This window comes from Periophthalmus magnuspinnatus, chromosome 4 (genome assembly GCF_009829125.3).
Source record: "Periophthalmus magnuspinnatus isolate fPerMag1 chromosome 4, fPerMag1.2.pri, whole genome shotgun sequence".
Taxonomy (NCBI): domain Eukaryota; kingdom Metazoa; phylum Chordata; class Actinopteri; order Gobiiformes; family Gobiidae; genus Periophthalmus; species Periophthalmus magnuspinnatus.
In genome coordinates this window covers 6,759,005-6,779,494 of record NC_047129.1, presented here as the reverse complement: position 1 = coordinate 6,779,494, position 20,490 = coordinate 6,759,005, and the positions used below count along the sequence as shown (strand labels likewise).

The following is a 20,490-nucleotide window of genomic DNA, read 5'->3' as shown; positions in this document are numbered from 1 at the left end:
TACAGCTTCAGTGCACACCGATGGAAGGGCGGAGACATGTGTTAAAGCAAATTAATAAATACATATATCATAATAAGGTTATAAAAATATGAGACAAGGTAGGCAATAGCAACTTAAGATTTAATATATACATATGGCAAAAGAATAACAAATGACATGATTAATATTTAATTTGTGTTGAATCTAATACAAATTTGCTCCCTTTAATATATTATAAGCAAAAAAAAACTACACACATGCACTCATTCATTCACTCACACCAAAGAAATGTCTTTATATACACTAACAAGCAGTATCATGTAGCGGATGGAGTCATTGTTGTAGAGCATTTAGTGTGATTGGGCAATACTAGAGAAGTACTCCAGCATGTCCTGAATGGTAAACTCCATGGTGATTCCAGAGCCTGGGTAGCACCTGCCTATTAAATCTTCAAAGTGCTTGTACTGTCTGATGAACTCGTCTTGCATGGAGTGCCACACCACCTAGTGGATAAAATGAAGCAATGTAAAGATCTGAAATGTGTGAAGGTTTTAGAGGATGTTGACAATTTCTTACTTGGAGTAGACTTTCTTCTTCACACAGATGTTTGTCAACTTTCCTGTAGAGGTTGTCAAGTCCCTTTTTCACTTCTTTGCCAGGATATTCTTTGATAACTTTGCGAAGTTCTTGTTTGTTGAAGGCCAGTTGATAGCTAACCTCCTCCTCACGGACGCCCTGAGCTACACGTGCTTCCACTCCTTCAAAGAAATGCTACAGAAGACAGATTTTAAATTAAAATACATATAGACATTATAATCATTATGTTTTGTTTCTTACATTGAGTTTTTCCAGAGGCTGACCCAGAGAGTTTATGACATATGACTGGAGATGATCTGTATATTTCTGCTTAGCTTCACGTCTCTCTGTATCCAAACATGAGATCTTTAGACGTGACAGTGTTGAAAAGATGTGATGAAAATTCTCCATCATTACAACATCACGTGGCGTCTTCTGGCTTTCATTGGCCACTTTCTCCACTGTTGAAGCAAAAGGTTTTTCTCAGTGACTTCAATTATACATGCGCAAAATATATTTATGAGTTTCCTGGGATTACCATTCATAAATACGGCTCTGATAAGTTTGACATAAGCTTTGTCCAGGTCCCCACGGCGTTCAGCATTACGAAAAATGGTTTCAGCCAACTCTGCAAACTCTTCAAATCCAGTAACAAAAGGCAGTATACCAACTTTGCTTTTCTTTGAGATTTTAACTTCTTCCATTTGTCTTATCTGACCAGACTGCAAAAGAAAACAATGATAAGGGTTAAGGTATTTAGGCTTATTAGGCTTGACTTGAAGCACTTTTTTCAGACAGCAAATTGACAACCACTGAGAGGAGAACATTATGTAATTTTTGTATCAGAATTCAGACGCCTCCCTAGGTAGGTGTTCTGGGCATGTCCCACCGGGAGGAGGCCCTGGGGAAGACCCAGGACAAGCCGGAGGGACTATGTCTCTCGGCTGGCCTGGGAACGCCTTGGGGTCCCACCGGAGGAGCTGGAGGACGTGTCTGGGGTGAGGGAAGTCTGGGAGTATCTGCTTAGACTGCTGCAACCGCGACCCGGCCCCGGATAAGCGGAAGAAAATGGATGGATGGATGTATCAGAATTCGAGGTTTTAGAAAGGTCAATGTGTGAAGACTGCTCATCTTGTCATAGGGTAACACTTCACTACTGTATATATTATAAACCTCATCATTTACAACAAAATATACTGTACACTAGATGAACTTACAATGCATTTATCAAAGTTCCTCTTGACGGTGACCAGCACATTTCCCAAAGTCGTGCTGAGATATGAGGCAGGGTCAACGTTCTCCGCTGTCCAAACGTGGTGACTCATTTTCACTAACATGTACAGGGAGTTGAAGCTGTCGATCTTGTCCCCTAAAGCTATGAGACTGTTCAGCTCTGTCTCTATACTCTGGAAAATTTTATTCATCATCAGACGCACCATGTCTTTCCTGCAATAGATTACATTGAAATAAATAGTGTGTAGGGGACTAAAGTTTAAAATATCAAATCCACCACTTACTCAGATGATAAGGAGTGTCTGTGTTCGGTGTGATGAGGTAATCTTGTCTGCACACCTCCGTCAGGCTCCTCTGTCTCAGGCTGACAGGAAAACACAAATGCACATAACAAATCAATGCAAATAGGTACAACTGGATATATGGTCACAGATAAGATTCAAAACAACCTTCCTATTCTATTAGTGGCTTGACTGTGCTGTCTTATTAGTTAAACATGTTTTTACAGCACACAATAACAGTTTATTATTTGATAGATTATATTTTTCTTATTCATCACAATTAACAAACCTGATTGCATATATATGGTATATTATACAAAAAAGTATACACATTTTTTCTCTTAACAAAATTGATCCTTTACCTGGGCGAGTGGAGGTATGACAACTTGGTGCTGTTGCAGTTTAAAGAATTTACTGATAAAGTCCTGTTCAGCAAGACATAAGGGCTCCAACTCACTGAGAACTTGCTCAAAAATCTGAAACCAAACATCAGTTGTGTCCATTTGTGAAAGTGATACACAAACAACAGAATTAGGGAAAGTATTAAGACTAGAGTATGAACCTTGTCAAATTTGGTCCTGTCAGCTACGTCCAAATCCGAGGCAGACATGTTTCCCATATCAAGCAGGGAGGAGGACTGGGAGCGTCTGCTGTTGGAGCCCTGAACAGTGAGTTTGTTCAGACTGGAGGTGGAGCCGGTGAGTTTCCCAGAGCTGCCATGGAGGCCTGGCACAGCACATACAAGGTTACGTTTGAGAAAGAGGGTCATGGGTGGATAGACAGTAGTGTCTAGATTTAATGGGTTGAAAGGTTATGTTTTAATACTGGTTTGACATTGTAAAACTGAAATGACATCTTTACTTATTTACTTTGTGTCCAAATCAAAATATGCAGCTTTAATTGGTTGTACTAGTTTTTGTATGTTTCTATGTATGTGTCTGCATTTTTTACATTTTTTATTATTTGACAGTTTTGAGATTAAAAGAGTGCAGCTTCAACAACCAGTCATTTACAATATACAAAACAACTCTAGTTGATAATTCAGCATAAGGGATGTAATACTGTGGAGTACACATTTAACATCATAAAGTACAAAGCTTTCAGGAGTTTGAGTCGGTTATTGGTGATGAAGACAAATAGCAAAAAAGCACAATAAAAGCCATTTATTTAAGTTAAAAGTCCTTGAGCTTGATACTTACTTTCTGTTTCCGCTTTGAGTGCACTCTCTTTCCGAGGAAGCGTGGCTGCAGCCGGTTAGAAAGGCAGGCATCAAAGACAGAGACATGTTAGGCTCAGAACATGCAGCAATGGGACGACTGAGAGGTTAGAGATGTTCAGTGGCTTAAGAACGCTAGCACAAACTTTGGAAAACAAAATACACCACTTTGTTTTCAGAGATAAGCTGACACAGGACATACAGGGGATGAGTAATGTAAAGGTCCACCTTGTGCCATACCCAAACATACAAACAAAAGCAAAAGCAAATGATGAATTTATTTATAATGCATAAAAGCATTAAGGCAGATATTCATGTCGGTTGTAACGTGGTATGACACCTTAGAGATACAGTGAATATAGTGTACTCATGCAAAGAAATCATTTTCGAATGTATCTGGATGAGCCAGACTTGCAGAGATTTCTTACCAAACTTGCCCTTTGCCTCCTTGCTTGTTCCTGCCATCTTGATCTTGGCTACTTCGAAGAAATCTTTAATTTCACGTTCATACAGCCGACTCATGTAATCAACATAGGTCTGTTAAATAAGAGAGAAAACATATTTTAGAGCACTTTTTCTCTATAGCATCAATACACACTTTTTGTGGATCTTAATTTGACATGCTCTGGTATCTTGGGGGCTTTACTCTGCGTCACACTGGTTCAGTCCTTGGATTAGTGCTGCAACAAGCTAACATTTTCTCTTTTTTTAGTCAAGTGATTATTTTTACAGTATATTGAGATTTTTAAACATATTTTAACCAATAAAATATACAAATTGAGGGCCTTTAGATATAGAATAGAGATAATTATTTTGTGTTGGTCAAATCCCTGTTATTTCTTAGCAATTAATTTCAATATTAACACAATAGAAAATGTTTCATAATCAGTTTTATATTACATTAATGATTATTAGATTATGATGTCTACCCTGGATAGGCCGTCGTATTTCTCCTTATGTGTGTTCTTCAGCCACTCCATGAGTTTAGCGTAACGCAGCAGGTCTCTGTGCAGGGGGCTGTGTTTGGGCAGTGTCAACTCTGCAGTGTTCTGGGACAGTGTGGAGCTCTGGTCATGTCCCTACAACACAAAATCAAAATTATATTAAATTAATAAATAATAAAGTTTAGAAGTAAATGTCAAGGCAGGAAAAAAGACCAACTATAACATCTCAAATTCAGGTGTATGTCAGTAAATTCAAAAATTATGAGAAGTAAAGAACACCAATTATCAAATGTATACACAGGGATTTGAACTAGAAAAACTACAGTTCCTCTTACACTTACAAAAAAATATCCAATGAAAAATACTTAAAATAAGCTCCTGTGTAAATTTCCACTTTTTGAACACAACTGTTGAACTGATTTTTGTTTAACCTGGATAGCCATACACCTGTATTTTAATCTTTTTTTTCTTAATCTTCTACTGTCATATTTGAGCTCATTCATACATGCACACAGCAGTCAGGCAATGAATTGTTAGCATGACAGCCAACCCATGTAATAAATTGTTTAACTGACAAGTAAAAAATATGTTGTGGTCACCTGTAGTTAGGGATTAAAAGTCAATGATGATATTAAAGAGTCAAATACATTCGCCAAGCAGTAGACCATGGCCCAAACTCCCTTACATAAAGTAATGTAAGTTAGAATGAAGAATGAGAGGTCATCCAGTGGCAGACATGAGCAAGTACTCACTGGGAGAGACAGACAGGAGGACCTATAGAACTGAGGGATGGTCATTTTGAAGTAACTGAAGTGGTTGAACTGATACAGAAAAAGAGAGAGAAAGTGAGAGATAGAATAAGAGAGAAGAGGAGGATGAATTAAGAGTGGAACATGGGGTAAGAAAGAGAAGGGACACAGCATATCAGGAAACTACACAGGAAATAGAGCTGCAGCAAACAGGAAGTCTAAGCTAGGACACGGGAAGTCAGTAGGATTTGGAAGCAGTTTTTAGGAACTATTTACTCTGCTATTTACTTTGCTATGTCCAAATTCAATTACTATAGCATTTTTAGTTTGCATTAAACAAAAGCAACAAACAATAAACGTTTCTGTTTCGTGGAAAGACAGTGAGCTTGGTGAATGCAACAGCAAGTTAAGTTTTAATTGCTTTCACATGACTTGTAAAATGTTACCTGGTGAACAAACACATTGTTGAGGTGATTCGTGAGACGCCGGGCAAAGGTGTCTCTGAGCTCCGCGAACAGGTGCTGCTGCTGTTTTACTGCTGACAGCTTGTCATGACCTGGAAAAAGACATGAATGAAAAATTATATACTGAAAATATTCATATTAAAGACATATTATTTATTACAAATACAGTTATATTATTTCATTGTAGTATTACATACCTGGTCGGAGTGCCACATTCATGCACTGCAGAAGAGCTTCAGAAGCGTTGATACAGGCTTCAATCCCTTTAGGAGACGTCAGATCTCCCTCCTGTAACGCCCTGATGTGTCCCTTCGACAAGTCTAGATAATTCTGAAGAGATAAATGGCAGTCATGTCTACAAACTATTATCTGAAGTATATATTTTTTTAATTTTTATCATCAGTTGTTGTTTTTTTATATGTTTTAACAGAGTTACACTTTTTGGAGATGCTGGTCTAGCCCAAACAATATGGCTCTTATTGCTCACTACTTTTTCCTACTTCAAAAGACCTATATGACACATAATTGGCTCTTGTGAACCTTAAACTATGTTAGAATGTTGTTACCTCATCAAAAACATACCCAGTTAGTCGTTAACAGCTACCTCTCCTCATTTAATCAGTAGAGATTGGTAGTTCCAAGGCTGAAATAATCCAAATGATTCTACTGAGTATGGATCTTAAAAACACAGTGGAGCACTTCCTGTGAAGAACTAAACCTAAATATGCAGACATTGTTTGTTAAATAGGTGTGAATGAAACAAAACAAACTCCAGGTATTTTTTTGATGAGGAAACATTATAACACATCAAAAAATAGCATACTATGGGGCCATTAAGAAGATTACATCTGTTATTTTCTTTTACACCTCGTCATATACTTAATTAAAATCAACAATTTCTAATTATAACATAACTATTAATTTACCACTAAGAACTGAATCTCGTCAAGTAGTTTTCCATTGTTGGTGTTGCTGATTTGGATGAGACGGTTGCTCTGAGAGATCTGATCCATTTGGTCCTTCACGCTCTGCAGCATCTCTTCGTAGCTGCTCAGTTTGCCCTCAATCGTGTCGACCTCAGTCAGAGCTTCATCCAGAAGCTGCATCAGGATATTAACCTGCTTCTCTGATGCCATAATGGACTGAATGTTGGCCTGGAAGATGGGAGGAGAATGTAGGTCATGATTATTGTTGTTACATACAACATAATACAAATGTTGCCTCTACTAATTCCTCTCTTTGACAACCATATCGACAGAAAGGTTCAGGTATGTCATGTGTACTAGGTTTGTATTTTTTATATTCTAAAACCTGACCTCATCTTTCCAGTGACTCCATTGGACAGATAAGATGTTAAATTGTAGGATCATACCATGGCTTGGAACGGCAGAATTATTACTGTTGAGAACAAATATGGCTTTTCTACCCAACTTACAAAAAATGTATTTCAAGTACATTTAACAGTCAGAATCATAATAAGTTAACTGAAAATGTAGCAATTTTGATTTTTATTTGGTCCAAAAACTCACTCCAGTCCATAAATAAACAACTTTTCTGTTTTTGTTTCATGTAAAAGGCACAGTAAATAAAGAGATATTAACCATAAGTTATGCCATTTTGTAATAGAGCTTATTATGTAACTAACCCCATCGAGGACTTGCAGCTCCCTCGAAAGCTGCTCTGCAAAGGCCTCAGCGTTAGAGATGGCATACTCGCATATCTCCATCATGCCCTCGATGTCCTGCTCCTCACGAGTGCTGAGTTCCTGGTACTCATCAAGAGCATCTTCATCACCCCCAGCAACACTCTGGCTTTCTCCACTTGGCACTGATTCTATAAAAAAAATTTAAAAAGTAGTGTTGCTATGACAACTTCAAGGGTTTCTTTCCTTGGTTAACATAAGTATGTGGGACAATCAGAAAAAGAATTTCAGTTGTACAGTGTATGAGCTTGTCTAAGGCTAATTTTCCTATGTCTAACAGAGATGTAGTGAGGATGCACAGTCAAACTCTCAAAAATGAAGACCTAACAATGGACTGGTAAGTAACAATAGACCAAAGCAGACAAGAACAAGAACAGCATGTTTAAATTCCTTTTTTTTTTACATTGACTATACTATTTAATGCATAATTACTATTTAAATCAACATTGGTGATACTAATCTATTTGACGCTAGTTTAAATAAAACATTATTATAACAAAAATAGGAAAATATTATGTCATGATTAGAATACATTTTATTTAAGTGTGCTATAACATGAAGCGATTAAACAGGTAAACAATGCACTACTGTTGAACGCATTTTAACACTAGGGTGTATCATACAATTATTCATACTTGCAATGTTTTGTTAGATGAACTTCTCATTAGATGACAGGGTGAGTTTAGTGAATGGATCATTATAATGTATTTATAATGGGATTTGTTGACTGAGGCAATGAAATTACAATGAAGAGGGGGGAGTGAAGTCCTACCAACCTTCCGCTTTAGGAAGTTCTGGCCAGAGAAAGGTCAAGAGAAAAAGTGAGAATAAACAAGAATTTAACACATAAAGCCATACAACAAATCAGGATTCAAAGAAGAGGTAGAGTGTGTAAGCACAGTCGTATCAAGTAAAACAACGCAAGCAAAAGCAACATAATTAGAGTCAACAGTAGCAACTCAATACAGCAGGCATGCATTTAAATACATTAAATTCTGTGGTCACAAATTGTAAATCAGAAATATTTTGCATACCCTCCAGCAATTGAGGACTGACATTCACAAATTCAAGCTTCTTTCTCAAGTATCGCTGATTCAGTTTCCAAATACAGGAGATGAAGGAGTTTTTCTCAGCTGTGCTACTGGCCACCCACTTATACACCTTCTCAAAGTGTAGGTCAAACTCAGGGTTTTCCTAATACAATAGGCAAATACATTGGGCTGTGAAGATGGGCCATTACAAATATGTTACTGAAAGATAAAATAGTGAACTTATACAATGTACCTTGCTTGCATCTTTGGCATCAACTTCAGTCAAGTCCCGAAGCTCCCAGGTCTGTTGTCTTTTATAGAAGTCCCCTTTGTCAGATTTCTTCACCTTTACTACCTTCACTTGAACCGGTCTCTCCGTAGTGACTAAACAAAACATATACATTACTATGACAATTATACCAATGCCCAGAGAGGAATTTGGTTGTCATATACATTTATTGACGTCATACCCGTGGCACACAAAAAGCAGTTCTTTTTCTTCTTCCCAGCTTTGCAGACATTGACGATACCGAGGAGACGCTCATCATTGGGAGTGAAGATATCCCTCTGGAGCGCATGCTTTATGGCTGTCATGGTGGAGGCTGCTGTCATATGAAAAACAAACACATATACAAGACATTATTACAACGCTTTGCAGAGGTTATACACATTTGTCCAGAGATCTGTCATAGCAATGGTTTACAGACACGAAGAACATCAGACTTGGTTGTTATTCAAATTAGAGACACAGTGATCCATTTAACCTATACGACATTTGTAATATTCTATATCATTACCAACCGGTTTCTGCATTAAAAATGTCTTGTATCAATTATAATGTTTAATAGCTTACATTATACACACAACTCCTGCTATGCTATTTTCACTGTTAGCTTACAATGCTAGCTGGCCAAGCAAAAACCGCTGATCTCCTACATACAGGGGTTGCACTGGTAACACAATTAATATGGTGGTTAATCTGAAATTAAAACAAAAAACACCCTAATATGAACAACTGCGTAACATAAAGGCACTTATTACCTCGTTACACCGCCAGCAGCCTTTAGCAGAGCAGCAGCAGCACCGCCCTCTAGCTTCCGGGTTGTGTTTGTCATGTGACCTCCACGGCGCAGCGCACGTCGCAGCATCCAGTCTGTGCCAGGGACCCACAGCATGGATGGATACTTCCACTTCCATGATCCATAGAAAGGGACCTGATGAAGTTAGGCACAGGCATTTTATCTACTTAAGACACGTACACAATTCATCAGTTGCTCAAAATTCTAACTCTAATTTAAGTTATTTTAAAATTAAGCTGTGCGGTAACGGAGGCTCCCACTGGTTGCGCGCATCAACTTACCCTTTTTATCTCTTTTTAGCCATTAAGCAGTGCTTTTAGAACATAATGCAGACAATTGACCTGTCTTCAATAGGCTAATTAGACTACATTAACAGCAGGTGGCATTGTTCATCCACAGAAATAGTGTGGCAACTGTGGTGGGTGGCAACAAAGGAGAGTAGCCTACTCCATTATGCAGTATTTTATTAAGTGTAGGCCTATATTTTGTCTCTTTATCCTTCATAACTGCTCCTTAATTTGTTATTAGAACAGAAACAATACCTGGATTTACATACAGGGAAAAACATCAGACCTATTTGCCTAGGCTTATTAATTTTATGAACTGAATGGCCATTTTGCATTGTTTTTTAGCATCGAGCATCCTTCCCAAAACATGGATGTTGATCGCGCGAGGATACTGCTTATATAGCTTGTACACAATACATTAGGCCCTATGCAAGTACCAAGTTTTGGTTTTGATAAAGTTAAAATCTTTAGAGCACCTTATGAGCTAAATTCCACTGTACACTCAGTTATGTTTAATTATGTTCCATGTTTGTGTTTCATCACTGGCCATGAAGAATACGGCCTGCAGCTGTTACTCTGTGATACTTTGGAATGTCAACATTTTTATAACATAACACATAAACATTTTTCACAAACCATGCTGTAGAGAGTTGGACACTGTGTAAATGTAAAATATTACAATTTATTCACGGTAAATCATAATAGTATATAGAATATTTTGGAATAGGGTGATGGTATTTGTCAGACAGATTCCAGAGCAGTTTTATTCTACTCATCACATGTGAGTCTTGACGGCTGCTTCTTTTGAATGAATGTGAGTGAATGACTGACTTGAATTGTGTTATTTTCGGGGGGTCATGAGGCACTGGCCAAAGTTTATTTTGAGAGTTTACATAGCCATTGTCATTGGCTGAACAAACAGAGGAGTGGGTTAAGAAAAGCTGATGTCATGTATCTGTAAGAAAAGCAACACACTTCTCCAAATAGATGGAGATCACAGGGTTAGATCACTATTCAGTTTTAATAAGCTTCTCAAATTCACCTTTTTAGTTCCTTCTTTTGCTCAAATGTTGAACCATGACAGAGAAACAACTGTCTGCGATTTTCTTGGGAAGCTGTTTCTACATGGTTCTCATTCAACCACCTGCTGGACAAGAATTAGGGTCTTTGACAGTTCATTCTTATTTTCCTGTTCTTATCCAATAACATAACTTTCAATTGTGAAATTCAGTCCACCATATTGTGTAAAAGCCGCTTTGCTGAAGAAATAAAAGTCAGATATAGGGCCTTTAATATACATCACCTACTCTTACATTGAAGGGCAATTGGAACGGTTTCTTAAGACTGTTATTAAAAAGAAACATTTCAGCAATAGGTCATGCACCTAGACCCCATCTATTCTTGTTTATTGTTGCATAGAGGAAGTGTGCAGGTGAGAGGTGCCCCATATAAATAAACCTGATGATGGCAGACTCGGGAGCCCCAGAGTCACAGAGACATGAGCCCAATGAACCAGTGCAGCGTCAGGGGACAGTGATAACATCTGTCTAATCTCCATTTGACATTCACACAGCCGATCAGGGCCAGATAGCATTTTCTATTCCTGTTTAGATCTGAAATATTTGAGGTGCTATCTGCTTGGCATTTCACTCTGCCTTTTAATACGCCTGAAGAACGCATCAACACCGTGTTATAGAGCTGTAGTTGTGATACAGGAATGTTTACACTTGATGATTTAGTGAGAGATTGTACATTGTTTTTTGAAATTTGACCAATAATCTTTAATTAATTTCTATTTCCAGTTAGGGCTGACACAGGTAATTGTCATCTGTTTGTGGGAGCACACTGAGCACACAAACCCAATCTTGAAGCATCTTTCTCTAAACATGGAGAGTGAAGTACACATGTATGTCCACTAATCTTAGAGAATTACAAGGGATGATGAATTAGTTATATATATGTTTGATCTTAAATTCATATGTATTTATCTATTTTTATTGTGTGTAATCAGTATTTGCATTAATAAGAGTAACTAAATGAAAGTTTGCTATTTACTAAATGAAAGCTTGCTATTTAAAATATGCAGTTTCATATTTCTTGTTTAATTGGGAATTGCAGTGGAGTGGCACTGTGGTCAGTTTAGTGCTTTAGTCTAACATACTACAGTTTACATTGAAATGCAACCATTGAAAGATATCTTTTGGACACACTTTTAAGTTCAGTCGTGTATAAGCCCAATCTTGTGTTGTTATACTGTGGTGCATTCATCTGAAAAAAATGTACTGTTGTTTGGGTCTGAGAAGCGAGGTTGTAAAAACTTTCCAATCTGATCTGTTTTGCCTCAGATATCCTTTATAATGGCATTTCTTTTCCCACTCTCCCTTTCAGTGTAAAGAAAATAGTTAAATATACAAAGCCAAAAGAGCTTGTTACAGACATAGCCCACTTTGGTAACCTCACGCCAAGGTAATGCCGTCAGATAGCACGCTAAGAACAACATGCAGACCGCTCAAACAGTGAGCAGGAGAGCTGCTATTACATGAGCAATGCTGCATATAGAGCTCTCTGCTTGTTAGACCGCGATCATTTGTGCCGTTTGGTTAAAGTAATCATGTCATTTAAAGTGGGTGCGTGGAAAATGTTGGAAAGATATTTTGTGAATTTCAGTTTTGAACAAATGCAGATCAAATATAAAAAACAATATATGTAAAAAAGGGAAATAGCTTTAACAAACAAAATCCAACTCTCCTTTTCTGCCCCAATCACAATAGCCTAATCGCCGACAGCAATATCAAAGCAATATTAATATTATTTGTTTAAAGGTATGTTTTTTGTTTTTTTGTTTTTTTCTTATGAAATATAACAAGAACACCATAACAGAAAATAGCAATAGCGAAGAGTAAAAGTAAAATCTTAAAAGTAAGAAGTAAAAAATAAGAAACGACTCTGGGCAAGATACAAGCAAAATCATTGTTTTGTTTTGTTTTTTGTTCAGTTTGCTCTCTCACGTTTTCACATGGAAACAACAAGATTGTACAATCTGTGTAACCATGAGCAAGAAGGAAAGGTAGCAGATGTAGTAGTCTACACAACCATTTGCTCACACAGTTGATGTACTTTAGATTCATCAATTCACATACATCTAAATTTGTCATTAAATGGAGAAGGAGAGAGCCCTCATATTATGCAGCCTCTGATGCTGCTTGTAGAGTAACAGACTTACATTAATCAGCATATTAATAACATAGCTTAGTTTCTACTGACTGAATGTATTGCAGTGACTTTTTGCTGCAGTTTAATTTGTGTTCAGTGGTGTAAGAGACTGGCTCATATCCATAACATTATTGCTTTTGTTACATTATACTCATGTGTCATGAATTGCATAAGTAGCCTTTTATGAGAAGCAGGAAGTAACCAGATTCCTGACAATTACTGGCCTATAGCCCCCAATAATTCCTGAAGACAATGTAGTGTTACTAAAAGGAGAAATACAAAACCTTGTTTTATGGCAAAATGGCACCTGGCACAACTGGTATAGTATACCACAATTCATATTTCATAACAAACCCAGATTCAATGATATCTGAATCTTATTTGTCCTATGAATGTTGACTATATGTCACAGTTAAATATCCAACATAAAAAATAAGAATAATGAACAGGTGTGAAAAAGAAATACAATACATGGTAACACTGTGTATTGGCATTGGTTAATCCCTGAACATAAATCATGCCATGAATGCTGAGCAATATCAGTATCTGAGGGTTACAGAAGCAATCATAATTTGTTCAAACCTGAGGTTGGCAGTTCAGTCCAACACAATTCAGACCACACGTCCTTGAGCAAAACCATCACCTCATTTTTATTGTCTTTACTGAATGTCAGTCCATTTCAGACATGTAGCTCTTCTTTACAAAACACCCTTCATTTATGCAGGCTTAGCACAATCAGTAGCCATCAAATATCCGTAACTATCCAGACAAAAGTAACTCATTGAAAACAATGAGTCAGATGACATTATGGGACAACAAATAATGCTAAACCAACAATAACCTTCTTCTGCCCGCCTCTGGGCTTTACCTCATCCCAGGGTAATGCCAGTCAACCTGTTATAAAGTACATAAAGGTCGTGGCATTTGAGAACATCTCAAAAACACTGGGCCAATAGAAGCTTTCTAAAGCTGAGAACAAGTATAAGAGTTCCTCCTATGAAGACTGGAGATTATGGTGAGTGGGTGGGCTAAATACGACGTGTATAATAAGACGTGTTTATTCAAATAGAGGTAGGATGTTGCTGAGCTTTTCCACTAGCAGCACTAAAGTTTTTTGGGAATTTAATTTGAAATTAATTTGAAATTGGGCATAATTCTCCAGTTTTTGTGATTAATCCCTGTTTTGTTTTGTCTACTTAAATTCATGAAATTAGAAATAGATTTTTATTTTTGTGTCAAGTTAGGTTGTTATTCAGTGACAAAAGGTGTGCGACATTGAGTCACTTTTCAAGTATTTTATCAAAACATGAAGATGATGGCTCTACAGATTAACTCCATTATGCTGCTTTGTGCTCTTCAGAGCAATACAGTCACTTCTGATTTAAGGACAAAGTCATAGTAAAGATTTGTCTTGTCTAAATGTTAGTGGATTGCTTTTTTCTTTTTCTAAAAGTCACAAATATGTTTTAAGACGGTCAAAATAGGTGATAAGCCATAACAATAAAATGACTTTTTGAGACAATGAACATGTATTCATTTATTTATTTAATTGGACAATGTACAATTACATTAAGCGCAATGGCGGAGATGCTTGTACCAGATTCTATCTTTATAGCTAATTTCCATCTGTTGTCCTCAGGGGGAGGGGTCAACATTAAAATTTACATATACATACACACATACATACAAACACACATACCCAATACAATTTAAAATGCACACTTGTACAACATTAAAATTTACATATCCACAATACAATTTAAAATGCAAACCTGTCCATGTAGCAACTTAATCCAATTAACATCCATACCCATATAATATTATTCACACTCACCCTTCTGTGTCTAGTAGTTGGCAGAACACAGCTAGTAACACATTCATATGTATACTTTCATTCACATCTTACAATCAACGGTCATTCAACATCTGTTAATATTCCAGCTCAATGTGTAATCCAAAACACAATGTCTAATAGAAATGGATTAGTTGTATTATTGGAAGTTAAGTTGAATATAGTTAGAGACTGCAAATAATTTTGAATACAATAAATAAAAATCATTATTCAAAAGTAGATCATGAAATAAAAGCAAGAATAGACCTCTAAATACCCTTTTGTATCACCTGATAAGTGAAAGATGAGATATAGGCCTAAGTGGGACTGACGTTTACATCAGTTATGGATAAAGATTATCCATTCCCTTATCAGCTCTCGAGACTTCTCCTTCTACATCATAATCATGGTTCAAAAGAAAGTAGACTATTCGCTGTTTCCAAACAGTTTTTCCCAGTGGAGATCTTCAGTCAGTAACACAAAAACAATGCCTTGATAAGGTGACATCAGGATTTTTTTCCAAATGTCTGAACTAATCTTGTCTCAATCCTCCAAAACCAATGAGCAAGAAAAAATGAAAAAAGGAAGCTAATAACCCCCAACCCCCAAATGAACACAAATTGACATAAAAAGAATAAAAAAGGAGGGAGATAAATCAATTTAGACGACATTACGAATTATGGATAATGCTATCTAAGTCTCCCTCCTGAACGCCCTCATTCCTGTACCTCCATCAATCAACTAACTTTTTACGCGCCAAGCTCCAATGACGCAGTCCAAAGGTCTGCCCGCGAGGAGGGTGTGACACGCGCCTTCATATTTCTCTGACGTGGGATAGTAACTGTCAGAAGGGGCACAAGTCAAGCAAACACAAACCAAAAAGAAAAAAAAGTGGAAGAAAGAGATGCGGAGTATTCTGAGCCAAAGTCACCACCGTGCGCAACGCGGAGCCGCCAACAGCCACAGCAGCAGCGCGCACTACACGCACCTCTGCGCCATGAGTCCCGTTACTTTTATCAGCATCACCACCGCTGCCCTGCTCATCCTCACCGCGCCACCGTGCGAAAGTAAGTTCCGTACACCGAGAATAAAAAACAAAACAAAAAAAAAAAAAAAACACCTAAAAAAAACCAAATTTGGTTTGCTGAACTGGAAGATTAATTAGGCTAAGATGTTAGGCTTGTGTTTACAACTGTTTACTGTTTACTTGTGTAAGTAATGTAACAAGGATTATACTATGGACTATTCATAAACACAAGTAGGTATGGTAAATTTTAAAATAAGCATTTTGTGCGCTATACGACAAAAAATTTAAACCTTTTGGAGACAGAAATCTGCAACAAACTGAACGATTTCCGTTTGCATCCTTCCCTGATCCCTGTTGAGCAGGTGCGCTTAATAACAAATTGAAAACAATCCATGTTAAAGATTTTGTTTACAGTTTATTGTTGGGTTGCATTCACTTTCTAGAATTTTATTATGTCAAAATTTCAGCTGGAGTTATGGGCATGGACCTTTAAGTTTGTGGTAGTTTTACTGGTTTTGAAAGAAATATCCAAACTGCACAACTGTTTAACCTTTATCATTTGTTAGGCATTAACTCCACAAATTTGCCATATTAATCTGGTGCTTTAAAAAAAAAGTCACGTTTATTGTTGAATAGTGGCACCACATGTCAAAGCTATTATGCAAAATGAAATTCCCTTTTGTTTATTTATGCTGATAGAGAAGACATCACCATTTGTGCCAGTTTCCTGTGGAAAGGCCCAGTAATTTCAGCACTATTAATCATAAACCTGGTCAAGAAATCTACAATCTGATATCAATTAAACAGCAAATTCTTCCTACAGTGATTGTGAAAACCTACATGACAGAGAACCCTATAAATAATACAGTATAGCAACTGACCCTAAGAATAGAGTTTTAATACTGTCTAGAACTCTACTATCATTTTGTATCAATGACACTATCCAACTCACACATTTAGACTGGTGCGTGTTATGATTTGTGAATCAATTACTCCTTCATTCTTGTCATTGTGAAAGCTGATTGATTGACAACTCTGCACTCTTAGCAGCCAAACAGTGCTCTTGGACTTGTCAGGTCACATAAAAGGCATTAATTAGCTGTAAATATGGGTGACAACCACTGTTACTATATTAGATTTTGTATACCCCATAGTTATTTCTGATGTATGAATATGTGTGATTCGTGTATGTTGCTCCAGGGAATCATTGTGAAATAACTCTATGTTCTACAATTATGCTTTTATCCTTGCTAATGGCCCTGGCAGTAATCATGTCAAAACAGAGCATTTTCTCCCACAATCATCACATTCGTCATCAGTGCATAGTAGACGCGCAACTGACATGGGGCAGCTTCGGCACTATAGGCACTGTGTATTTACAAAAACATGTATTTCAATGCTGGCATGTTGATATTGTGCTTTGATTTGCCCATGGTGGACACAGGTGCCCCAGTAGCAGTAGCAGAAGTGACAACAGACCAAAGGCAGCTGCTCAGTCAGGTATGCTCCACAAAACCTTGGCTTGGGTTGAACTGTTAGATTTTCTGTTAACTTTTTACTGATATTTTTCAGATAAATGCAGTGTGCTCATATTACCTCTCAACAGAAGACAAGTTTTGGGTCAGTATATTTTTGAGAATGACAGTTGCCCAAGAAACTAATTAAAATACAATGAAACTTAAAGGCAAATTTGCTTTCTAAGATATTTGTTCTGAATCTGTTTTGAGCCAAGCAAATCATACCACAAACATCATTAAGAGCCATTTCTATGCAAAGTAAGATTTTTCTCACAGATTTTCACAAATACTTCTCACAATATTTATACTTTACAACAGTGTCAGCAAATATCTACTATGGGACTGTGGTCGTCACCTAATCAGTACTGCATATGTTTTGATGTAACAACAGTAGAACGACAAATATCTATTATTATGTTAATTTTTGTTTCCTTTCATGTAGGCATCAGATCCATTAGGAGAGCTGTGTGTCCTGATGCTGATTCAAAAATCAAAGGTAGAACTTTTATTTTTCTTTAAAGTGAGAACATACACATTTAAAATATTATGAATAAACTGTTTCTGTTTTCTTTTCCAGGAGTTAAAAACACAAGAAAGCAAAAGAGTAAGTACCCAGCTAGAGCACACTATTTTATGAAGATAAATGTCAAGAGATTACCCATCATCAGTATATGAATGTCACTATTATGATACATATATAAAAATGTGTACATTTTTAAAGCCGCAAGTAAAAAACAACAACAACATCTCCATTGCCTTTGTCCCACATGTGTCCCACACTCATCTTTACTGTATGCATTTTATACAATATTAAACCAATTCATTTTTGATTACTATAAAGAAAAGACATAATTTATTTTCATTGGCATGTTCAATTTGTAATACAAGCTGTGTGCAGTCTTACGAGTGCATATGCAAAACCAGATGAATTCCATTAACAATAGGTAAGTTGTTCTTAGTTATTTTTTATTATCTTTCCCATGATTAAAGACACTCAATTATAGTTTCATTGATAATATTCTTAGAATATAGTCATAAATATAGATACATTTATGAAATTGTTTGCAATTGGGCCATACCCTGGAATCTTAAATTAAACAAGAAGTGCACACTTTTTGTATCAGTAAACCAATGTTTACATGGGAAAAGTGCTAGCTCTGAAAGTCAAAATCATTTGTTGTTCCACTTCATGAGTATTACATGTAACACGGTAGTTTGATATACGCACGGCTGTGCGCAAGCTCAGTCTACATTAGCTGTTCTTTCCCAAGCCTGTGGTAATTATGGGCTAAAATTAGTGCCGCTGACAGGTGAACTTATCCCTCATAGCAATCAATCATTCACAACATGGACATGCGGTAGATATGACCGGAAACACAGCAAATGGTTTTGGAAATCTGCTATAGATCCTGCAGAAAAGGGATATTTTGTCAGTTAAAAACAATTTTGAACAAATTACAATGCAGCAATTTTTGGGTAGTAAAAAAATGATACAACTTTAATGATTTTATTTCTCTGTTCTAAAGGTTATGCATTTAACAAATTGGTTAATATCATTGCAACAAATAGCAAATAAGCAGGTTTCAAAATATTTATATGATTCACTGAAAGATCAGGAGGATTTATTATCTTATCCATTGTATTGAACTGAAAATGTTCTACTTTCAGACCTATAGGACTGCTTGGCTCCACTGGACACCTACCTGACTAGCTCTATGGGTTAGGTCACACTTATTCTAGTCTGCTACATTAATCTTTCACAGAGCTCTTGCAACAATGATGGCAATATAGCACAGTTTTTTTTTTTTTTTTTTGCTCACTGTCATTTCTTTCCCAATAAACCCAACTATTGATCTTCTTAATCTATGACAAAGAAAGCTTTATTGCAGAAATGTTCATGTAATCTCAAAGTCTAACACTTGAGAGATCAAACAAATTATTCACAAAATAAGTGGTTAATACTGGGGGATGGGGAATAAGAGGTTCTAAAAATATTCCTTAAGCACTACACATACTCAAGGATGTGGAATTACTTATCATAAGCTTTTAGTGCACTGTGAAATGCAGATGTTTTATTTATTTTTATACCAGGCTGAGCTACAGGGACCAGGGGGCATCCAGAGCAGAGGCTACTTTCTCTATCGGGTAAGACAATACTAGTTAGTGCAAACATATTATATTATGTATAAACATATAATGGTATGTTTTTATTTTTAGCCAAGGAATGGTAGACGATCTTTAGAGTATGAATGAATATAAGGTTTGTCTGAATCAAGCATCTTATTACATAATTCTAAGAGGGAAACAAATACAATACACAAGCTCAGCAAGATATATATTTCAAACCTAAATAATCTTTTTGTATGCATAGGGTCCATATCGGAATGCGTTGTGGGACCAGACCTGTTTGCACCTGGATGTGGAAACACAGACATCGCTCTATATGACCTGAATGTATACAGAGTGTTACACCATAATTAGCATGGTGATATATTTTATTTTATGTGAATTAAAACTGCTATAATGCAACCCAGCACGGTTGTGTATTGTTATACATTCAAAAATCATAAAAAACATATTTATGTTAATGTATTTTTTCCTTGTGGTTGTTTCTTGAACAGATGCTGATTATAATACGTGTAAATATATATAGCCTGTCTGATTTTCTTTTATCGTTTTTTTCCAGTGACCTTGAATTTGTACATACCTAAAGAAGAAAGACTAGTCCAGTCAAACAAGCAAAGTAACACAGATTTGGCACCATTTTCGAAACACATTCTTGTTAGTTGTAGAATAGACGTAATTCTAAAAAGGCCCAGTAGATGTCCTCATTGTCAATCAATTACATTAGCATTCAACTCTAAATCTATTTCTATTAAAGAGGAATTAAAGTGAGATGTTAAATTATGTGTGCTTTTTGTATTATCTTCCTTTTGTGTATGTGCGTGTTACTTAATTTGGTTAAATATAGGCTTTAATTTATGCACATTTTGAGACACCCAGGATTAAAATATATCAAAGAATAAGACCAAACCAGCTGGATGTGTGTGTGTGTGTGTGTGTGTGTGTGTGCTCGCGCGCGTGTGTAAGAGAGCCCTAATTGGCTTGAGAAATGGTTATAATAATGCAATAATCCTGTATGTTAAACATATATTTACAGTTTTTATTTATTTATTTATGTATGTATTTATGTATTTATTTTAACTTCCTTGTGACCATAACCTGAGTCCCCTGAGGGCTGTCTGTTTGCACTTCACCTCTTTTCCTCCCCCTGTGGCCGCTCAAAGATATTACAGCTCATTCAGTTAGTCTGTTTCCATGGAGACGAGCAGCACGCCAAAGATCCCAAAAAGAGGCATGG

At 36.6% G+C, this 20,490-nt stretch overlaps 2 protein-coding genes across 4 annotated transcripts; one reads left to right on the top strand and one right to left on the bottom strand.

Annotated features, from left to right (window-relative positions):
• Positions 1-100: 100 nt before the first annotated feature.
• Positions 101-9,288, bottom strand: exoc1 (exocyst complex component 1). 3 transcript variants are annotated; one of them, XM_033964865.2, is made up of 19 exons: positions 9,217-9,288; positions 8,646-8,780; positions 8,429-8,559; positions 8,179-8,338; positions 7,088-7,275; positions 6,369-6,596; positions 5,640-5,772; positions 5,425-5,534; positions 4,215-4,364; positions 3,714-3,822; positions 3,269-3,313; positions 2,632-2,795; positions 2,432-2,545; positions 2,073-2,152; positions 1,773-2,001; positions 1,094-1,277; positions 817-1,016; positions 556-750; positions 101-482 (listed from the first exon to the last, which is right to left on the bottom strand). In XM_033964865.2, exons 2-19 carry the CDS (start codon positions 8,767-8,769, stop codon positions 330-332), a joined length of 2,697 nt encoding a protein of 898 aa, XP_033820756.1. In that variant the 5' UTR covers positions 8,770-8,780; positions 9,217-9,288; the 3' UTR covers positions 101-329. The 3 variants fall into 3 exon arrangements, with proteins under 3 accessions (XP_033820756.1, XP_033820758.1, XP_055077267.1); XM_055221292.1 differs by having other exon boundaries at positions 187-482; positions 8,646-8,777; positions 9,217-9,276; XM_033964867.2 differs by lacking the exon at positions 3,269-3,313.
• Positions 9,289-15,489: 6,201 nt separating this feature from the next.
• On the top strand, positions 15,490-19,382 carry nmu (neuromedin U). The gene is made up of 7 exons (XM_033992178.1): positions 15,490-15,652; positions 17,057-17,112; positions 17,185-17,232; positions 17,572-17,625; positions 17,707-17,733; positions 19,221-19,274; positions 19,347-19,382. Exons 1-7 carry the CDS (start codon positions 15,490-15,492, stop codon positions 19,380-19,382), a joined length of 438 nt encoding a protein of 145 aa, XP_033848069.1.
• The last annotated feature ends 1,108 nt before the right edge of the window (positions 19,383-20,490 follow it).